This window comes from Carassius carassius, chromosome 21 (genome assembly GCF_963082965.1).
Source record: "Carassius carassius chromosome 21, fCarCar2.1, whole genome shotgun sequence".
Classification (NCBI taxonomy): Eukaryota; Metazoa; Chordata; class Actinopteri; order Cypriniformes; family Cyprinidae; genus Carassius; species Carassius carassius.
The window spans coordinates 2,282,297-2,303,394 of record NC_081775.1 but is presented as its reverse complement, the minus strand read 5'-3'; the positions used below and the strand labels follow the sequence as shown (position 1 = coordinate 2,303,394).

The following is a 21,098-nucleotide window of genomic DNA, read 5'->3' as shown; positions in this document are numbered from 1 at the left end:
CAGACAGGTCTTTCAAAGTATCTTGTAAGGGTGAGGTGTCCAAGTCGCAAGATCTAACTACTGGGGAACCTCAGGGCTCAGTTCTTGGACCGCTTTGGACCAGGATTTCTCAGAGGGCAGGCTTCAAGTATAACTCGTTTGAAGTAATGGTGCTTCATATAACATCATCCAGAGAAACACATTTTAATGATAAATCCCCTGTGATGTTTGTACTGGCTACTGTATACAGGCCACCAGGGCACCATACAGACTTTATTAAAGAGTATGGTGATTCTACAGCCGAGTTAGTTCTGGCTGCAGATAAAGTTTTAATAGTTGGCGATTTTAATATCCATGTTGATAATGAAAAAGATGCATTGGGATCAGCATTTATAGACATTCTGAACTCTATTGGGGTTAGACAACAAGTTTCAGGACCTACTCACTGTCGAAATCATACTCTAGATTTAATACTGGCACATGGAATTGATGTTGATAGTGTTGAAATTATTCAGCCAAGTGATGATATCTCAGATCATTATTTAGTTTTGTGCAAACTTCATATAGCCAAAATTGTAAATTCTACTTCTTGTTACAAGTATGGTAGAACTAGGGCTGGGCGATATATCGAATATTAGCGATAATATCGGAATAATTTTGACGACGATGTACAATTTGAATATATCGGGAATATAGAATATTTCAAGTTCAAGCATACTTTCCCAAAAGAACGCGCCGAATGTCCAAAAAAGGAACCTGTAACTGCTGACTGCTCTACGCCCCTCTACTACGAGAGCTGTAATGATAGCGGTTGCCAGATAACAAGAGTTTAAATCTCCGAATCAGAGCTCCACTGTTACAAGGATACATTTTCTGCCCGGTGTTTGCTTATTTTAAGCAATCTGGCAACCATGCGCACGTGCTCACTCCTCATTGCGGAAGAGCCGCCGACAATAATCTGAAAACACTAGCTGGAATTGAGCGATCTAATGAAAGCGTCGTTCAGCCGGTCTGTGTTCTGTCGTGAGATCTCAACTGTATTGTTTGCGTTTGTGATCGCAAAATAAATGCACTTACTCGACCGCTGATGTTTGAATAGAGAAACATAGGCTATGGCCATTTGGAATTACGGGGAATTTCACTGATATGTTTACCAGTTTCCATAATATAGACAGAGAAAATGCAAACGTCTTTGGTTTTCATTTATATATATTTATATATAAGAAATAGCTATGTGCTTCAGCAACTAGCTCCCCATCTAAGAGGGTTTTTAGTGTCAGTAGGAACATAGTTTCATGCCACAGAGCTTCTCTTAAAACCACAGACAGTTGACAGACTTGTGTTCTTAGCTTAAAAACTTGTTAAAAAAATAAATAAAATACTTATCCCAGTTGCATAGTTTAAATTGTGAATTGCATGCACTAAAAAGTTGACAGAATGCACTTTCTGTAACTGTTACTTAATTTGCACTGCTTCAGTTACATATAGGCCTACATGTATTTATTTAATAAAAAGCAGTAAGTGATCTCTTGGTCTAGATTTTTTAACTGCTTAAATTAGCTGTTTAATCTAAATGTCTTTTTTTTTTTTTTTAATGGGCAAAAGGAAATCATGTTTTATTTTTTATTATTTAAATGCAAATGCAAACATATCGAGATATATATCAAATATCGTAAAAAAATTTGACAATATCGAGATATCATTTTTTTTTGTATATCGCCCAGCCCTAGGTAGAACCATCACTTCTACCACAAAAGACTGCTTTTTAAGTTATCTTCCTGATGTATCCAAATTCCTTAGCATATCCAAAACCTCAGAACAACTTGATGATGTAACAGAAACTATGGACTCTCTCTTTTCTAGCATTTTAAATACAGTTGCTCCTTTACCCTTAAGGAAGGTTAAGGAAACCAGTCTGACACCATGGTATAATGAGCATACTCGCACCCTAAAGAGAGCAGCCCGAAAAATGGAGCGCAGCTGGAGGAAAAAAAAACTAGAGGTATTTCATATTGCTTGGCGGGAAAGTAACCTATCCTACAGAAAAGCATTAAAAACTGCTAGATCCGATTACTTTTCTTCTCTTTTAGAAGAAAACAAACATAACCCCAGGTATTTATTCAATACAGTGGCTAAATTAACGAAAAATAAAGCCTCAACAAGTGTTGACATTTCCCAACATCACAGCAGTAATGACTTTATGAACTACTTTACTTTTAAAATCGATACTATTAGAGATAAAATTGTAACCATTCAGTCGTCAGCTACAGTATCACATCAGACAGTGCACTATAGACCCCCTGAGGAACAGTTCCACTTATTCTCTACTATAGGAGAGGAAGAATTGTATAAACTTGTTAAATCATCTAAACCAACAACGTATGTTAGACCCTATACTAAGGCTGGACGATTATGGCCTAAAATCAAAACCTCGATTAATTGAACATTTTACCTCGATTACGATTAATGAACGATTATTTTGTTTCTGTTAAATTTTTTTGCCCTCTTTGTTCACTGACAAGGTTTGTACTGTAAATAGGATTAACTATCAGCAGTTATTTTATCTATGTTCGTAACATTTCTTACGAGGGTTGGGTATTGTTTGAATTTTATCGATTCCGATTCTGCTTATCGATTCTGATTCTTATCGATTCCAATAAGATAAAAAATACAATATAAAAAAATTAAGTCAAATATTTAGATGTAGAAATATTTACAAACATTTCTAGCATTTGTAAAACTGCATTTTTCCATCTCAAAAATATATCTAAATTTCGGCCTATGCTCTCAATGTCAAATGCAGAAATGTTAATCCATGCATTTATGACCTCAAGGTTAGATTATTGTAATGCTTTATTGGGTGGTTGTTCTGCACGCTTAGTAAACAAACTACAGCTAGTCCAAAATGCAGCAGCAAGAGTTCTTACTAGAACCAGGAAGTATGACCATATTAGTGCGGTCCTGTCAACGCTGATTTTAAAATCTTGCTTATTACTTATAAAGCCCTGAATTGTTTAGCACCTCAGCATTTGAATGAGCTCCTGATACATTATAATCCTCTACGTTCGCTGCGTTCTCAAAACTCAGGCAATTTGATAATACCCAGAATATCAAAATCAACTGCGGGCGGCAGATCCTTTTCCTATTTGGGGCCTAAACTCTGGAATAACCTACCTAACATTGTTTGGGAGGCAGACATACTCTTGCAGTTTAAATCTAGATAAAAGACCCATCTCTTTAACCTGGCTTACACATAAAACACTAATATGCTTTTAACCCTCTGGAGTCTAAGGGTATTTTGGGGGCCTGGAGAAGTTTTGTCATGCCCTGACATTTGTGCTTTTTTCAGTTTCTTAGAAATATCTAAATGGCTAAAGTCTAATCTCACTGTAATCAGCAAAAACTGGGCTATAATAATATGTGAAATGCATGTATGAACATGATTGTATTTTTGAGAAAAGAAATGTTATGCGTGGTTAGTGAAAAACTAAAAAATGTTAAATAACTTGAATAAGGCAAAAAAAAACAAACACACAAAGAACATTGGTTCCCAGGACCTTTGAGAACTGGAGCTTGTAGCCTAGAATTTTTCTTTCTAAATTATGTGAAAATCATCTTGTTTACTCACTTACAGAAAACAATATATTGATTTAAATATTCTAAGACAGTTTTTGTTGGTAAAAGTCATATGCGAGTAGGCGTCAACTATCATTAGTATCATTGTGATTTACACCTGAGAAGACAAAGGCCTGCATAATGAGCTGCATAATGAGCTGCATAATGAGCTGCATAATGAGCTGCATAATGAGCCTTTCAGTCAGCTGTGTCACTGAGAGGGAGGAGTTACAAGAAAGAATGTGAAGACAATATAAATGTATATAATTTTATGTTTGTAGTTTATTTAGAATATATTTAATTATCCCACAACATAATTTAATATCCACTTGGGGGAGCAGTTTAACAGTTTATTAGGAACAATCAAAGCTGACTTTCAAACTAATTTTTTTGCATAATTACTCCAGTCACACAATCCTTTTAACAATCTTATTTTCTACAAAAAAACATTTATTTTTTAATATTATTATCATTATTATTACTATTAATTATTAATGTTGAAAAGAGCTGAGAATATTTTTTCAGTTTTTTTAGGGGGGATAAATTGAAAGAACAGCATTGTTTGTTACATTTGTTAGTTATCTTTATTTGTTACATTTATATTATTTACATCAAGCTTTTGAATGGTATAGTATTGTATATTGTAATTAAAACTTCATAATATTACACTTGATTATACATTTAGTCAGGAATTATAGTTTGGAAAAAGTCTAACTAGTAAAATGTTTATACGTTATGTGAACACTAGTACAATTCTTTTTTTTCTGATCCATTTTTCAAATCCTCAACCACATCACATCTTTTTGGGGTGAATTATGTCTTATTCCTCTCATCGCGAAGCAAACAGTAAAATAAAAAAAACTTGAAGAGTCTCGCTGCTTTTTCTTCTGTGTGGGCGTATTCAAGCCGCACGCTTCAGTTTGAAATATTAGGATCTGAATAGAGCGTTCGGTGCGGGGGCGTGGTCTCATTAGACGATAATGAAGAGAGACATGAAAAACGGACATTGCGTTGTTTTCATATGGATTACTTTAACTCAACACTTGTTAAGTTTAAAAGTAGACATGTCAAGCTTTCTATAGATATCTCTCTCATGTCTCTTCGTTGAGTATTCCCGGAGTTACAGTTCATTTTAATGACGTGTTTGTAAATAAAGATCAGCGCAGACAAAGACTGCAGACAGCACACATTGTTTGTTATCTTTATTTTATAAGTGCACAAAGTTTTGTTGTTATGTCTGTATACAAAAAAAGTAGACCCTTTACAGATTCGATTGATTTATTGCTCTTATCTGTACGATTAAAACTGAAAGTGTTAATTTAAGTTCTTTTCGGGGTTATCAGCAGAAAATAACTCATAACGCGTATACGCGTTAATCGACTTACACATAACATACTAATATGCTTTTAATATCCAAATCCGTTAAAGGGTTTTAGGCTGCATTAATTAGGTAAACCGGAACCGGGAACACTTCCCATAACAACCTATGTACTTGCTACATCATTAGAAGAATGGCATCTACGCTAATATTTGTCTGTTTCTCTCTTGTTCCGAGGTCACCGTAGCCACCAGATCCAGTCTGTGTCCAGATCAGAGGGTCACTGCAGTCCCCCGGATCCAGTACGTATCCAGACCAGATGGTGGATCAGCACCTAGAAAGGACCTCTACATCCCTGAAAGACAGTGGAGACCAGGACAACTAGAGCCCCAGATATAGATCCCCTGTAAAGACCTTGTCTCAGAGGACCACCAGGACAAGACCACAGGAAACAGATGATTCTTCTGCACAATCTGACTTTGCTGCAGCCTGGAATTGAACTACTGGTTTCGTCTGGTCAGAGGAGAACTGGCCCCCCAACTGAGCCTGGTTTCTCCAAGGTTTTTTTCTCCATTCTGTCACCGATGGAGTTTTGGTTCCTTGCCGCTGTCGCCTCTGGCTTGCTTAGTTGGGGACACTTCATCTACAGCGATATCGTTGACTTGATTGCAAATAAATGCACAGACACTATTTAAACTGAACAGAGATGACATCACTGAATTCAATGATGATCTGCCTTTAACTGTCATTTTGCATTATTGACACTGTTTTCCTAATGAATGTTGTTCAGTTGCTTTGACGCAATGTATTTTGTTTAAAGTGCTATATAAATAAAGGTGACTTGATTTGACACTTTTCTTCTCTGTCTACATGGCATCATTAGGTTCTGTCATTCAGAAACATGGCTTTCAATGGCACTGCTATGCTGATGACACTCAACTCATCAATCATAACTCCTTCAAAAACAGCCAGAAACCTTGGAGTTATGATTATTGATCAGCTGACTTTCACAGACGTCATTGCTAAAACTGTCCGATCCTGCAGATTTGCTTTATTCAACATCAAGGCCCTTTTTTTGGAACATGCTGCACAACTCCTTGTTCAAGCTCTTGTTCTGTCCAGGCTGGACTATTGCAATGCCCTCATGGCAGGTCTTCCAGCCAGTTCTATCAAACCTTTACAATTAATTCAGAATGCGGAAACCAGAAACCATCACTGGTTCTGCACCCATTTACCAAAACTCATTACTTCAGATTTATGTGCCCTCTATCAGCTTGTGTTCCTCAAGTGAACGTCACTTGATTGTTCATACCAAAGAAGCACAAAGTCCCTTTTACGGACTTTTAAATTAAATGATCCCTCCTGGTGGAATGACCTCCCCAACTCAATCATAGTCCTTAGCTACCTTCAAGAATCGGCTTAAAACACATCTCTTCCATCTTTATTTGACTCTCTAACTTTAGCTCTCACTATTCTGATTATATTCTTTAAAAAAACTAGCTTTCTAATCTTTTTGTATTGTTTTCTTTTCATTAATTATACAATCAACAAAAAACACCAACACTAGCTTGCTCTATTCTTTTTCTATTCAATCGGTTTTCTTTTTATTATATTATCTAAAAGTCCTTGCTATGTGTACTGTGTTTAAGCTAACTAAGACTTGTTATAGCACTGTATAATTACTCTTGATATTGATTGCTTCCATTGTCCTCATTTGTAAGTCGCTTTGGATAAGACCCTAACGGCTGCCGCACCCCACGCAAAGGCTCTTCACACCGGATGGGGCAAGCGGCAGAACCGAGGTACCGTGGTCCTGTGGCAGACGTTACCACAAAAACGCAACACTTCAGCTTTGTACACCAAAACGGGAACTGGAACAATTCTTACATCCTCCTTTACTGGCAGCAATCTATTAATGTTAGTGATAGTGGATTGTCCTAATGTTAGTATTTCCTGTCACTGCTTAAGAGATGAAGACTATCTAGTGGTCGGCATATGAACTCTGAACCGTGTTCCTGTAGCTCAATTGGTAGAGCATTACGCTATCAAGCGCAAGGTTGGGGGTTCGATTTCCCGGGAACACATGATAAAAATTGATAGCCTGAATGCACTGTAAGTCGCTTTGGATAAAAGCGTCTGCTAAATGCATAAATTTAATTTTAATTTAACTTGAACAAAACAACTGCCATGAATCTTTTATGTATTGCCAAACAAAATATTGCAATCCTTAAGTGTATTGATATTTTCTTACACCCCTATTGGATGGACGAAATAAAAAGTCTATTGTCTCATATTATGCTCTAATGTTTATTTTGTGGTGTCGCAAAACACATTTTACGGTAATACTTTTTCATCATTTGGATGACTGTGATCTTTACATTAATTCACAGTTCTCCTTGCTATGTTTCTGGACTTGGGAACATTTCAGTTGTGTTGCCGTCTATGCAGGGTCAGACAGCTCCAGCTTCCATCAAAAATATCTTAATTTGTGTACCGATGATAAACGAAGGTCTTACAGGTTTGAAATGACATGATGGTGAGTAATTAATGACAGAATTTTGATTTTTGGGTGAACTAACCCTTTAACGTCATAATATTTTTACAATAAAGTCAAAATTATGATAATAAAATCATGTTATATTACATGAAATCAATGTTAAAATTCCACCTACTTCAAAAAAAACAAACTGTGGCATCCAACCTGTCATTCTTCACATTTAACATGAAAAAGTTCTTAAAATTAAAGCAGGCTCCAACTCTGTTAGCTGACTGATTTTTGTCAATAACAAAATGTAGGCAAAGTTATATTGTTGGTATTTCTGAGGTAGGATAAATATTATGACTTTCATGACTATTCCACAAGCTGTTTTATTGATGTTTTTGAAACACTGATTGATCGATTACATGAGACATTTGTTCTGTGAAATTTGTAAAAAAAAAAAAAATATTTTGCATATGTGCATCTTGCTACGCCACTGATCTAGTAATCTGAAACAGTATTAGGCTCACAAGCCTGTATCATTCCATAAGAATCCAAATCTTTCCATTTTTGCCATATTTGTAACATTTGTTTGCATAATTGTTATTTATTATCTAGCCTCAACATGGCATTATACTTCAGTCGTGCTCTAATCTATGTGTAAAATCCTTAACATGTGCAAAAAAGTTTGTTTGGGTGCTGCATGCTGATCTTACCGCGGACCTTTAAAAATAAACAGTGTAACTTATGTTTGGTTGACTGCATTTTAGTTTGATTTTGGATGGCTTAAAAGTCAATGCTAGAATTAATGTTGTTTGTGTGTGTGTGTGTGTGTGTGTGAGGCTTTCACGGTTTGATCAGATGGATTAATCAAAAATATATAAATTTAAAAACCTAGATGAATGGCTGACATTAAAAGACACTTAGAATGAATAATAGGCTCACAGATACATACACACAAAAATGAAATGGTTAAACTATTAAATTAATACTCAAGCATGCTTACACATACAGAGAGAGAGAGAGACATGCACAGACATTTTGTTGCAGATATAGGTATTTGAAATAAATGAAAGGTGAAACAATACTTATTGCAAGTCTTCACTTTTTAAAGAGTTTGTCATTTACAGATTTCACTGTGATCATAATCTGGCATAATTGTAAAAACTGTTGTGTCTGTATGAACAAAATGGTAAACTTAGACCTAAAGTGATTTTAAATGTCAGAAATGGATTTTATAATGTCTAAGCATGAATCCATCAAACCTATGAACAGCACTGTTATAGTTAATTGGATGAGCTCATTAGTGGTCTTCCGCTGCCATCTAGTGGTTACAACTGCAATTTCATGCAATGTCTCATTCAACACTGTTTAACCTTCATAACTATTAAGTGTTATTTTTCTTTGCCAACGTCTCTTAAATTTTGCATACTTGATTAGAATAGAATAATGCATAATTCTACACAGTTCTGAGGGACACATTTTGATTATTACTGACCTAGAGAGTCTACAGAACTACACTGATTTGATTGATTTTGAGTAAAAAACTGAGGACTTGTTCACAAAGTAGGTTTTTCAAATAATTTAAAATATTTAATTAACACTTTGATTTATAGCATTGGTCCCAGAGGTAAAGTTGTTCAGAATGAGGAGATCTATCCTATGATATGAAGGTCTAGTGTTTCTGTGAATATATGTATAAGTTTGATGTCATTTTCTACAGAAAATTTGTATTTTTGAGGCCTTTCAATTGTTATAGCACAACCAATGTTCTCTCCATTAAACTTTGTATGCTTGTTCAGAATAATCTGACACAGGTTCACAATGTTTCTTTTAGCTTTGAGTTTTCGTTTAGGTTTTACAGACTTTTGGGTATATTTAACCACACCCCTTTTATAGATTACCAAAGGACAAAATGCAACTTTTTTTAATAATTATTGATCTAGAGAGTCCAGAGAATATAACTGCATTGGTTTGGTTCCGATCGGGGGAAAAACCTAGGACTAGTTCGCAAAAGTAGGTTTTTAACATATTTGTGAAGAATTCATGAGCAATTCATGAGTCTTCATCAAGTGGTTTACGAGCTACGGCCAAAAATGCCTGCAAATTGACCAACCAAATTGAGATCTATGACCTGGCTAAGTTTCAAGTCTCTACGACTTACGGTTTGGTCTGCATGATCAGTTTTATGGCAGAATAATAATAAAATAAAAATCCTAACATTACAATAGGGTTTCAGCACTGCATGCTTAAACCCCTAATAAAATGCAGTAAGAGTGTCACAAAAAAAGAACATAGCCTATACTTGTTGCAGCGTTTATTTGTTTCCTTTTTTAAATCTGTTATTTATATTAAAGCCTACTATATATTTTGTGGGATCCTATTTATTTTATTCCTTTTAATAACTTAATATCTGTGTTTCTACTTTCACAGAAGCGCTGCAGGTGCATGATGCAATGATTAAATCTTCATGGTCTGTTGTTTACGCTGCTTTTCACACATATTACATTAACATTTATTCATTTAGCTGACGCTCTTATCCAAAGCGACTTACAGTTGCTATATATGTCAGAGGTCGCACATACCTCTGGACCAACTAGGGGTTAAGTGTCTTGCTCAGGGACACATTGGTGTCTCACAGTGGATTCGAACCCGGGTCTCTCACACCAAAGGCATGTGTCTTATCCACTGTGCCAACAGTGGCAGTAGCTAAAGCCCTTTATATTATATTATATATATATATATATATATATATGTATATATGTGTGTGTGTGTGTGTGTGTGTGTGTGTAAGATGTAGTGGATCGAGTGAGGCAGGCAGCAAAAAGATGTAGTCTCTGACAAGTCTCTCAAAACATTTGCTGAAGATGGGTGTAAGTCATTTAAGCATGTGATTTTATTTTTCTTTGGTATGGGCGCAATGTGGGATTTTTTGAAGCACGGGGGAACCACAGATAGACAGAGGGAGAGTTTGAAAATGTCAGTGAAAACACCGGCTAGCTAGAATGCGCATGATTTACTATATTAAAATTAAAGCATTGAAGAAATATTGTGTGGTTACTATTTAAAAATTCTATTTGTTTCATTTTAGTAGTAGGCTGTACATTCTACTGAAAACTGACTTTTATTTTGAGGGGTTGTCGTGAATGCCTATACAGTTCTGTGTATGTGATATGACACTAGTTTTACTCAAATCAAACGGTCAGCTGCTCATGAAGTGACAGAGCAGTTCTGGAGATGTTCATGTGTTCATTTAGTGAGATGACAGATGCTGAAATTACCGCGAGCGTCACGCACGCTTCAGTGTGTGAAATTTTTGTAGATAAAACCCTGCGTCTCCGCCAATCATTAACAGAGTCACGTAGAACATGCAGGATTCATATTTAATTCGACTTTCAAGGCTTAATAGTTACAGATACTAGTCCTAATCGTGATTTAAGTGTAATAACCTACTTTTGATTAATTCATTCAAAATTTGACAAATTCTGTGACATTCAGCATTAAACTGTGAATTCTGTTTTTATGACTTGATTCCCGTGATTACGTCTGCGTTTTCCTGGGCATAAGTGTGGAAATCATAGGGCCCTACAATTATACCAGCACAATGTATACTCTCACACTTTAACTGCTTCTATTCTTGAATACTTAATGATTATTTAATCAAAATAAAAGAGCAGCGCTGATTCTAGGACAATGTGTTGCATTCAACTCGAGCAGCGGCCTAAAACTATTTATTTATTCACCAAACGGACAAGTTTACTTCAAGAATGAACAATGAGGCAAAGATAAGTTTGAAGTTCATGGTTTAAAAAACAGAGCAAATATTATGTCTATATTATATCTCTAGAAATGAAGCATACAGACTTTATTAGAACCACAGAAAGACAAACGTTTAGATGGAAATGCTCAATATACAATTTATTGTGTACATTAACAACGATTTGGGCAAACATAATTTAATTTAATGGAAAACTATGTGAATGGTGCTTTGTGGATTTTTGCTGATAACCATTTGTTTTGGCAATCAAGTATTGGTGCCTATTAATCGGCAAAACCTATACATCGGTCGACCTCTGTTCATGAGGCAAACTTTCCAAGAGTTAGCCAACTTGCTAAAAAGTACTTGTGCATTCCAGCAACAAGTGCTCCCTCAGAAAGAGCCTTCAGCACTGGTGGCAATATTGTCACCAGCCAAAGAGCAAATCTCAAGCCAGATAAAGTCAATCAACTGGTTTTCCTCTCAAAAAATTTGTGATTGTGACCAGTCATACTGTTTGTTCTTTTAGAAGATGTTAGTTGTAAGAAGGTAAAAGGTATGTTCTAAAGCTGCTAGTGGTAAGTTTACAAGAGTCAGGATTGAGCAATATTTTTGCACCTTTGGTTGATGTGTTTTGGTTCTCACATTACACTCAAAAAAAAAAAAAAAAAACCTAAAAGATCATAGGTGTTATCGTGTTGTGCGTTTACTTTTTAAAGCCACTGTTTATTTTGGAAGTTATGCAAAAATCTCTGACTGCACTTACATTTAATTAGACCAAGTTAATATTGTTATTGAATTATTATTTTTTTTACATTTTTAAAATTAGATCTTTTCATTTCAGCTAGTTTCAACCTGTTCTGCATCTCTTTGTTTATTGTATACCTTACGTTAGAAGCTACTACTTCAAAAAGAGGATCTGTGTCTAATAAGCTGTCTGAGTGTTACAGCTGGTGCTAATGTTAGATTTATTTTAAACCAATGTTTATTTTGTGATGAGAAGTTTTTGGTTTTAATTTAATGCAAGTCTTGTTGAATGCTCTTACATTGAAGAATTGCACTTGCATTAAATCTACACTTGATTAAAATATGCTTGAAAATGTACTTTTCCCCCCCTTAAATATATAATTTTACCTTGTATGACTGAGTTTTTCAATGGAGGCATTAGTATGGCTGTATTAAGGCTCAGTAATGGCAAAATAGTATTTTAAAAAAAATCAACATGAAAAATAGTGATAAAATCGTGAAATTAAGATTTTTCCTGAAAAAAAAAAAAAAAAAAAACCCTTGATATATATTTTCCATATGGCCAATGTTGTCTTGAGCCAGAAACCGAATTGATTAGTTCATCTCTCGAGTCTTCGGATTTTTCGAGTCGTTCATTCGTCACGATTATTCGAATATTCATTCGGTGGGTTGATAACATTCGATAATGTTAATGCATAATGTGGACAGAGTATATAGGGTAACGTTGGCATTATTCTTTTATTAAATGTCAGCTGCTAGTGGCGAAGCAAATCCAGCGAAGGCTTTATCTTAGTTTCCTTAGTGCCAAATACCCATCTTAATTTAGAATTTCTTTAATTTGTAAAAAAAAAAAAAAAAAAAAAACTACTAATTTTTATTGGTGCAATGGTCTATTTATAGGCTAAATGAGCCTATGCCTATTAAGAGTATTGAGATGTTACGATGTTACAGAAGACTTATTTTATTTCTTTATTCCAACTTCCAAGCGGCCTAGTCTATGTTAGTTATGAATAAATTATGTTAAAACATGTAGGTGGCGAGTGGGGCGGGGCCGAGGGAACAAGGAGTGAGGCCGGCAATGATTGGGCAAATCAGTGGCACCTGCGGCCCACCGCCGGTCTCGAGTCCCACGTAGGAGATGGAAGGATATAAAACTGGAGTGACGACAGTGAAGGACGAGAGAGGACCAGGCCTGGGCTTTTAGTTGTGTTTTGGTTTTTATTTGAGCGCACCAGTCGTCCGTGAGGGGCTGGTGCGCCGTTTTGTGTTTATTTTTGAATTATTAAATGTCGTTTGATTGTCCGCCGGTTCCCGCCTCCTCCTTCCGGATGAATATTAAGGTTTTAATTCATTACAGTGGTGCCGAAGCCCGGGAGAAGGAGGGACGCGCTGCTGAAGATCCCTCGCCGCTGTGGGGAATCCGCGGTGCCACAGAGCAGGCGAGGAGGATGCCGCCATGGACGCTCGAGGCGGTGGACTGGAGCGAGTTGCCGGGGACGGGCGAGCTCGCTGCCGACCGCCCGCTATCTGGAGGGGCGGCTGCCGTCCGTGAGGGAGCGGAGGAGTCGGCGCCGTTCGCCTGAACGGGGAGGAGCAGGGAACGGGGGACTCCTGCCGGCTGCCCAAAACCGGAGGAGCCGTCGCCGTCCACCGGGCGGTGGAGGAGTGTCGTGCCGTCCGCCGAGGGCTGTCCAGTACCACCGCCAGGCACCGCGGAGGAGATCGGCCAGCCGGTGGAGGGCCGAGCAGCAGTGCGTCTGGGAACCGGAATTTTTTTTTTTCTCTCTCCCCTCTCTCTTCTCTGTCGCTCCTCCTTCCATCTCCTTTTCTCTCGCCTCGTCTGTCCTACCCCCAGGTTCCGCAGGTCCCAATGAGCCGGGGGGGGGGGGGGGGGGGGGGGTAGGGTTGGGGGGTAGAGCGCAGTCTCGTGGGTACCCCCCGGCCTGCGAGGGGCGATGGGGGTATGTGGCGAGTGGGGCGGGGCCGAGGGACGTGGGAACAAGGAGTGAGGCCAGCAATGATTGGGCAAATCAGTGACACATGCGACCCACCGCCGGTCTCGAGTCCCACGTAGGAGATGGAAGGATATAAAACTGGAGCGACGACAGTGAAGGACGAGAGAGGACCAGGCCTGGGATTTTAGTTGTGTTTTGGTTTTTATTTGAGCGCACCAGTCGTCCGTGAGGGGCTGGTGCGATGTTTTGTGTTTATTTTTGAATTATTAAATGTCGTTTGATTGTCCGCCGGTTCCCGCCTCCTCCTTCCGGATGAATATTGAGGTTTTAATTCATTACAATGTATAAATGACTCATTCTTGACAAAAGGAAAAAGAGCGTGTGTGCGCACATTTGAATAAAGTCAGGCTGTAAACGGGTTCAGGCTTTTAATCAAGCTGTCAATCAAAATGTACTTACTTCTAAGGCCCAATTAACAGCTCTAGCCCAGCCTAATATTAAATTGTCTATATTAAATGTATTGCTCTAAACAGACCTATGTGCTTTGTATCACTAGTGCAGTGTCTGTTCTCTGAGCGAATGCTCCGGCCCGCATTGTTCTGTAGTTTATTAAAAGTTTATTAATTCTGAATGTGTCTCAAGTCAATACTGCACCAAAATCAACACTGCACTCCGTTGGGTCTGCAGCAACACAACCGAGAAATTAATTTCTCTATCCAATGCTGTCAGGTGACAAAAGAACGAACGATATGTTAAAGCCTTTTTTATACAGTCTATGGTTAAAGCTAATGGGTCTGTCACGTGATAAGAGAATGACTCAAACCCGAGGCCTCGATAGATTAATCAAGTCTTTTTCTGGCTCAGACTGCATAAGGTTAAAGATGAAAGAACGACTCAAACCTGAAGACTTGTCAGATAAGAGCTGAGATGAGCTAATCATAGACTGAAGACCAGGTAAACAATGAATTCATCTTTTCTGTTTATTATAGCATTATAGTTGTTTATTGTTTGTAGTGTGATCAAAGTTTGTGTAAATACTAGTAAGACATGTTAGGGAAGTAACACGCAACATTTTAATTAGATTTTAATAAAGTGAGCTAAATGACTCAAAACGTAGCATATAGACAGTTTGATGTTGAATATTCATCCAAATTATGGTGTATATTCAACAAATTATGTGTGTGTTAAAATAACATTTGTGTGTTCAAACTGTAAACAAATGCTTATTAATTCACTCACCATCCGTGACGTCACTCGCGGTGGTACTGCATGATGACGGAGCACTTGCTGCAGAAGCTGTAACAAGACAACATTTTTTTTCTTTAAAATCGTTACATTAATCATGTTTTTTAGATATTTTTTAATCAAAGTGTAAATCACTTTACTAAATAATAACTGACAGTCTGTGTCTAAAACTTTGTTATCTTAATATACCACAAAGAGTCGTGCGAAGTTTTATGAAGACTAAAGACCAACCTCCTTGTTCCTCGTGTTTTATTCTCCATGTTTCTGGTTCCACGTGTTCTATTTTCCATGTTTCTGGTTCTTCTGGTTTTATTCTCCATGTTTCTGGTTTTATTCTCCATGTTTCTGGTTCTTCTTGTTTTATCCTCCGGGGTTCTGGTTCCTCGTGTTTTATTCTCCATGTTTTTGGTTCTTCTTGTTTTATTCTGCAGGTTTCTGGTTCCTCGTGTTTTATCCTCCGGGGTTCTGGTTCCTCGTGTTTTATTCTGCATGTTTCTGGTTGAGTCGTGTTCTCTTCTTTAACAAACACCATCTTCACAGCAGCAGATCTCAGTTCAGCTGATAACTACTCCTCTAGCTTTCTATTCTTTCTATTTCTATTCTTGCTTGCTTCATGCACGACTATGAGGATGACAATATTGCAGGTATTTACTGACCTGTTTCAAAAAATGTATTTTTCAACTTACAGAAACAACATTAGTAGCAGTATCACGACATAACAACAGAGAACGCGGTGAAACCAAAGATAGTCTTCGGCAACGGCTCTGGTCTTTGGTGACACTAAACACCTTCTTCCTCTGAGGTTTAATGGTGTTTGGCCAAACGTTTTGGCGCCACCCGCTGGACTGGAGTTTAAAGCGTCGAGAGGAGGGAAATAATACGGGGGAAAATCAGTCTATGGGAAAAGTGCATTAGATGCACTGATTTATTTTCTTTTATATATAAAAAATGAATCTGCACAAATCAGAAGAACTTAAAATTATAGACTCGCATGGTATTCGAACAACACCAACAGTCTTCATGAGTGAGTATTATAAGAGAAAAATTAAAACATTTAATTGAAAATCACACAAGTTCCCCTAATGGTTAATGACAATTCCAAAACTCTTCAATTTATTATGATAATAATGACAATATATGTATGAAATTATGTTTTTATGATAAATATAATAATATGATAATAAAGTAATTATTAATAGTAATAAAGGTTAATGCATTCCATTTTTTTAAACTATTTTGTGGAAAAATATTTTTTCCTCAACCCTATTACCAAAACTCATATCTTTTTTTTAAACGTATTTCAAAATGTCAACAAAGTCCAAAATTTTCCCCAATAGGGCTTGGGCGTTGTGGTTTCATATTATTTTGAAGCACCCCTGGGCGCCGCCATTGGCTAGCGGAACCCCATCTGCTGTTAGCATTCCATTGACTCCCATTCATTTTGGCGTCACTTTGACAGCAAATAACTTTACATCTGAGGCGTTTAAAGACTCCATTTGTCCATTAATTATTTCTAAAGATATGTATAAAATGTATAAAATACATAATATGTATAAAAGGCTCCATTACCTTGTATCTTACGTTATGGTCCCATAGATGCAGTTTTTGTTAAAAATAGGTTTACGATTGCGTCATAACCTGCGACTGTCTGTCGCAAAGTAGAGAAATTACCGTATGGACAGGAGGAGAAACTCGCAGGCAATCTTTTACTGTCTATGAGACTATCGGGGGGACGTGGAGGCATAAAGTCAAGGGAGATAATTAATCAGAATACTTACCAAAATTTGCTCCTGTTCACACTCGCCTTCTCTGCAAGATTAGGTGGGTGATTCAGATTTCTCTTGGCACAGCGATTAGAAGACTTACAATTGTCAGACAGGTTGCTCACGTGACATCTATGTCATCAAGTTCAGTTTGAGTCTGCACAGTACGCTCGACCCCAGGAAGTAAGTGCTTCTAATTGACTTCACTTGTCTCCGTTGAATCCAATGGGGTCGCTGTGTCCATTTCTTTTACTGTCTATGCTACTCGGTAGTGGTGGAAATTTAGATTCTTTCAAGAGATTCGTTCATTTTCAGTTCGTTCACCATAATGATTTGTTCAGATTCGTTCACTGTTTCGTTCAGTGACCATTTCTTTGTATTACACAAAATAAGCCAACAGGTGGCGAAAAAGAGTGTCTTATGTGCAGAGGTGGGTAGTAACGAGTTACATTTACTTCATTACATTTACTTGAGTAATTTTTTGGGGTAACTAATACTTTTCGAAGTATATTTAGACCGTGGCCTCGGGTTTTGTACTATGCGGGTGGAGTTGGTGTGTGTCTCGCGTCAGCACTGATTGTTTCATGTGAGCATCTCTGTTGATTGTTCATCTACACCAGCTGCTACTCATTACCCAATCCCTAGTTATTGCCCTGTCTTTCATCTTGTGTTTGTCAGAGAGTTGTATGCAGTCCCAGTGTTGTGTCCTGATCTCTCGTTCCTGGATGTGTTCTTCTCGTCGCTGGATTGTCTACAATGACTTGTAGCTTCGGAACTGTTCTGAAGTGTAGACACTCACAAAACAAACAAGGTAGCCGAAGATATCTGTAATGCAAAAGTGCGACAACAAGTCATCATTGGTGCTCCACTCTTTGTTGGGAATTTCATATGGATCCAAACCGTTAATAGTCCCGATTTTGTCCACATACCGGTCCCTGGCATCCCTATTTGGTGTATCCCTGTAAATCCCACAACCTTTTCGTGATTTTAAATCAGCCCAGCCGCCTCACACTTCTACTGTAAACACAGGTATGCTGCGAAAACAAAACTATCGAGTGAGTTTCGCTGCCTCTTTAACCTGATCCTCCATGAGAACAACCAAGGTGAACACAATCACAGTTATTGCCTTGCCGGACTTTGGCCTCCTCAGTTTCTCGCTGATGATCGGTAACAGTTGATAAATTAAACTTTTCCCAAAACCTGTCGGGAGTAGGGCCACAACATCACCTCCATTCAAAATGAGAAACAAACATTCTTCTTGTTCGGGCTTCAGTTGGCAAATGCACTCAAAAGAGTCATCTTATCATGAATCGGATCATGAACTTGCATTACAGAGTCGAAGATGATGCATTCTTGAACATTTCGAATGAATAAAGAACTCAAGTTCATCTGTAAAGCACATAAAGCTATCGTTTGACTTAATAATCTTTTCTTTCATGCAAGATTTGTATGGATCTGTTAACAGAATGAAAAATTAATTCTAGGAGAATGTTTGTGTCATGATGATGAGCATGTATCACTCACTAGGGGTTGATAAATGAACAGCTGCTGCACGCAGTTTTTTTTTTTCAATGGAGAATCAGTTGCAGTATTGGTTGAAATCCCCAAACGGTTTATTTAATTATTAAATGAATAAATGACATAAAAATAAAAGTAATCACTGGTAATCTAAAATACTTTTCAGATGTAACTGTAATCTGATTACTACTTATTTAAAATGTAATTATAAAGAAATACAGTTACTCATATTTTGTATTTTAAATACGTAACGCTGTTACATGTATTTCGTGACTCCCCTGCCCTGTATATAATAAACGTGACTCAATACAACAGTGCGACTACACTAAAAAAGCTTTTACCATCCTAAAATCACAGATTTGTGGCCATTATTGAAACTGAAAAGGTTCAAATTGCCTGAAATTTGTTGTCATGTGGTGAATCTGGCCAATGGTGAAACAGCTGTGTTGTCATCATCACTCTTGCAGTCACTCTGGAGAAACTGCGGCGGCTCAGTCAGCTGGCTGCTCTCGAAATGTTCAAAAAGCTGATTCAATCAAAAAGTAAAAACACAAACACAAAACAGCGCTGTGATTTTTGGAACTGTTTTTGTTGAGAAAAAGTAACAAAGTTCTGTATAAACTGACATCCCAGCTACTGTAGAATTTTTTTGTTCTAAAAATGTTCTAAGAAAATTTCATTCTAAGAAAATTGATTCTGGATTACCCTAATAAACACTGCTATTGGATCTACCTGTTTGTGTGCAATGAACAGTGATGAGTCCATACAAAGGCTTGTGGGAAATGCAGTTCCTGAAGTTGGGTGACAATATGGGGAAGTGAAACCTCTAGTGGACACCCAGGGATACACAAACCAGACCCTGTGACACTACCCCACCGCCCCCCCCTAAGGATCAGCTTCCAGCTACTCTGAATAAACAAAAACAAAAACAAAACAAAGAGTCCAGGAGGGAGGTGGAATGGTGGAGGATCAGGGGGAGGGATGGGGGGCCAGGTCCATAGAGGGGAACAGGGACAGGAAGCCAGGCCTTGAGGGACAGGTAGCCAGGGTGGATCAGACAGTTCAGGGGGCCAGGGCGGATCAGACCGTTCAGGGGGCCAAGGCAGATCAGACCGTTCAGGGGGCCAGGGCAGATCAGACCATTCAGGGGGCCAGGGCGGATCAGAAAGTTCAGGTGGCCATGGGGGACCAGGCAGTTCAGGTGGCCATGGGGGATCAGGCAGTTCAAGTTGTGCAGACGGCCAGGGAGGAACTCGCCACTTGGGCGGCCAGGGCGGAACCTGCTTTTCGGGAAGCCAGTGAGGAGCAGGCTGTGCAGATGGCCAGGGAGGAACCGAAAATTCAGGGGACTTGGAAAAGACTGCGGAGATATGAACAAGCTCTGGAAGGCCTGTGGAGACGTGGAGATGCTCTGGAAGGCCTGCGGAGACATGAAGATGCTCTGGAAGGCCTGCAGAGATGTGAAGGGGCTCTGGAAGGCCTGCAGAGACGTGAAGATTCTCTGGAAGGCCTGCAGAGATGTGAAGGGGCTCTGGAAGGCCTGCAGTGATGAGAAGGGGCTCAGGCACAGCCTCGGGCTGAGGAACAGCCTCTGGCTCAGGAACAACCTTGGGGTCAGGAACAACCTCGGGCTCTGGGTGGCAGACTTGTCCATGGCTCGAGGAACTGGAGTGCACTTCCCAGGCACGCCAAAAAGCCAAAACCTGGAAGGTGAAGACCGCCCTCCTTGCCATGGCAGGAATGACAGCAGGGTGCTCGGGAACGGCCTCCAGGACAACAGTGGTCTGCTCAGGAACGGCCTCCGGGATGGCAGCGGGCTGCTCGGAGACGACCTCCAAGTCAGATTGGCAGAAGAATTTCCTGTGGTCTTGACCCTCTGACTTGGATAAAGACTGGATCTGGTGGCTACGGTGACCTCGGAAAAAGAGAGAAACAGACTAATATTAGCGTAGATGCCATTCTTCTAATGATGTAGCTAGTACATTGGGTGTTATTGGAAGTGTTCCCGGTTCCGGTTTACTTAATGCAGCCTAAAAATCCTTTGGAATTGGATATTAGAAGCATATTAGTGTGTTATGTGTAAGCCAGGTTAAAGAGATGTGTCTTTAATCGAGATTTAAACTGCAAGAGTGTGTCTGCCTCCCGAAAAATTTTAGGTTTTAGGTAGGTTATTCCAGAGTTTAGCTGCCAAATAAGAATAGAATCTGCCGCCCGCCCTTGATTTTGATATTCTAGGTATTATAATTGTATAATTGAGTTTTGAGAACACAGAGGACGTGGGGGATTATAATGTAACAAGAGCTCATTCAAATACTGAGGTGCTAAACAAACCAGGGCTTTATAAGTAATAAGCAAGATTTTAAAATCTATACAATGTTTAATAGGGAGCCAGTGCAGTGTGGACAGAACAGGGCTAATATGGTCATACATCCTGGATCTACTGTAGTAAGAATTCAAGCTGCTGCATTTTGGACTACTTGGCGTTTGTTTACCAGCTGTGCAGAACAACCACCCAATAAAGCATTACAATAATTTAACCTTGAGGTCATAAATGCATGGATTAACAGTTCTGCATTTGACATTGAGAGCATAGGCCATAATTTAGATATATTATTAAGATGGAAAAATGCAGTTTTAAAAATGCTAGAAACGTGGCTTTCTAAGCAAAGATTGCTATCAAATAGCAAACCTAGGTTCCTAACTGATGATGAAGAATTGACAG

The 21,098-nt window shown here is 38.5% G+C and overlaps 1 protein-coding gene across 8 annotated transcripts in view; it reads right to left on the bottom strand.

Annotated features, from left to right (window-relative positions):
* Positions 1-15,669, bottom strand: part of LOC132097348 (gastrula zinc finger protein XlCGF8.2DB-like) — a 30,844-nt gene extending 15,175 nt beyond the window's left edge. For 4 of the 8 annotated variants that reach the window (XM_059503002.1, XM_059503000.1, XM_059502996.1 and 1 more), the window contains exons 1-3: positions 15,511-15,669; positions 15,327-15,366; positions 15,090-15,146 (exon numbers count right to left, since the gene is read on the bottom strand). In XM_059503002.1, the coding sequence (XP_059358985.1) occupies positions 15,090-15,146; positions 15,327-15,366; positions 15,511-15,627 (214 nt within the window). In that variant the 5' untranslated portion in view covers positions 15,628-15,669. The remainder of the gene's footprint in view (positions 1-15,089; positions 15,147-15,326; positions 15,367-15,510) is intronic. The other 4 variants (XM_059503001.1, XM_059502997.1, XM_059503003.1 and 1 more) reach the window with 2 other exon arrangements.
* Between the last annotated feature and the right edge of the window lie 5,429 nt (positions 15,670-21,098).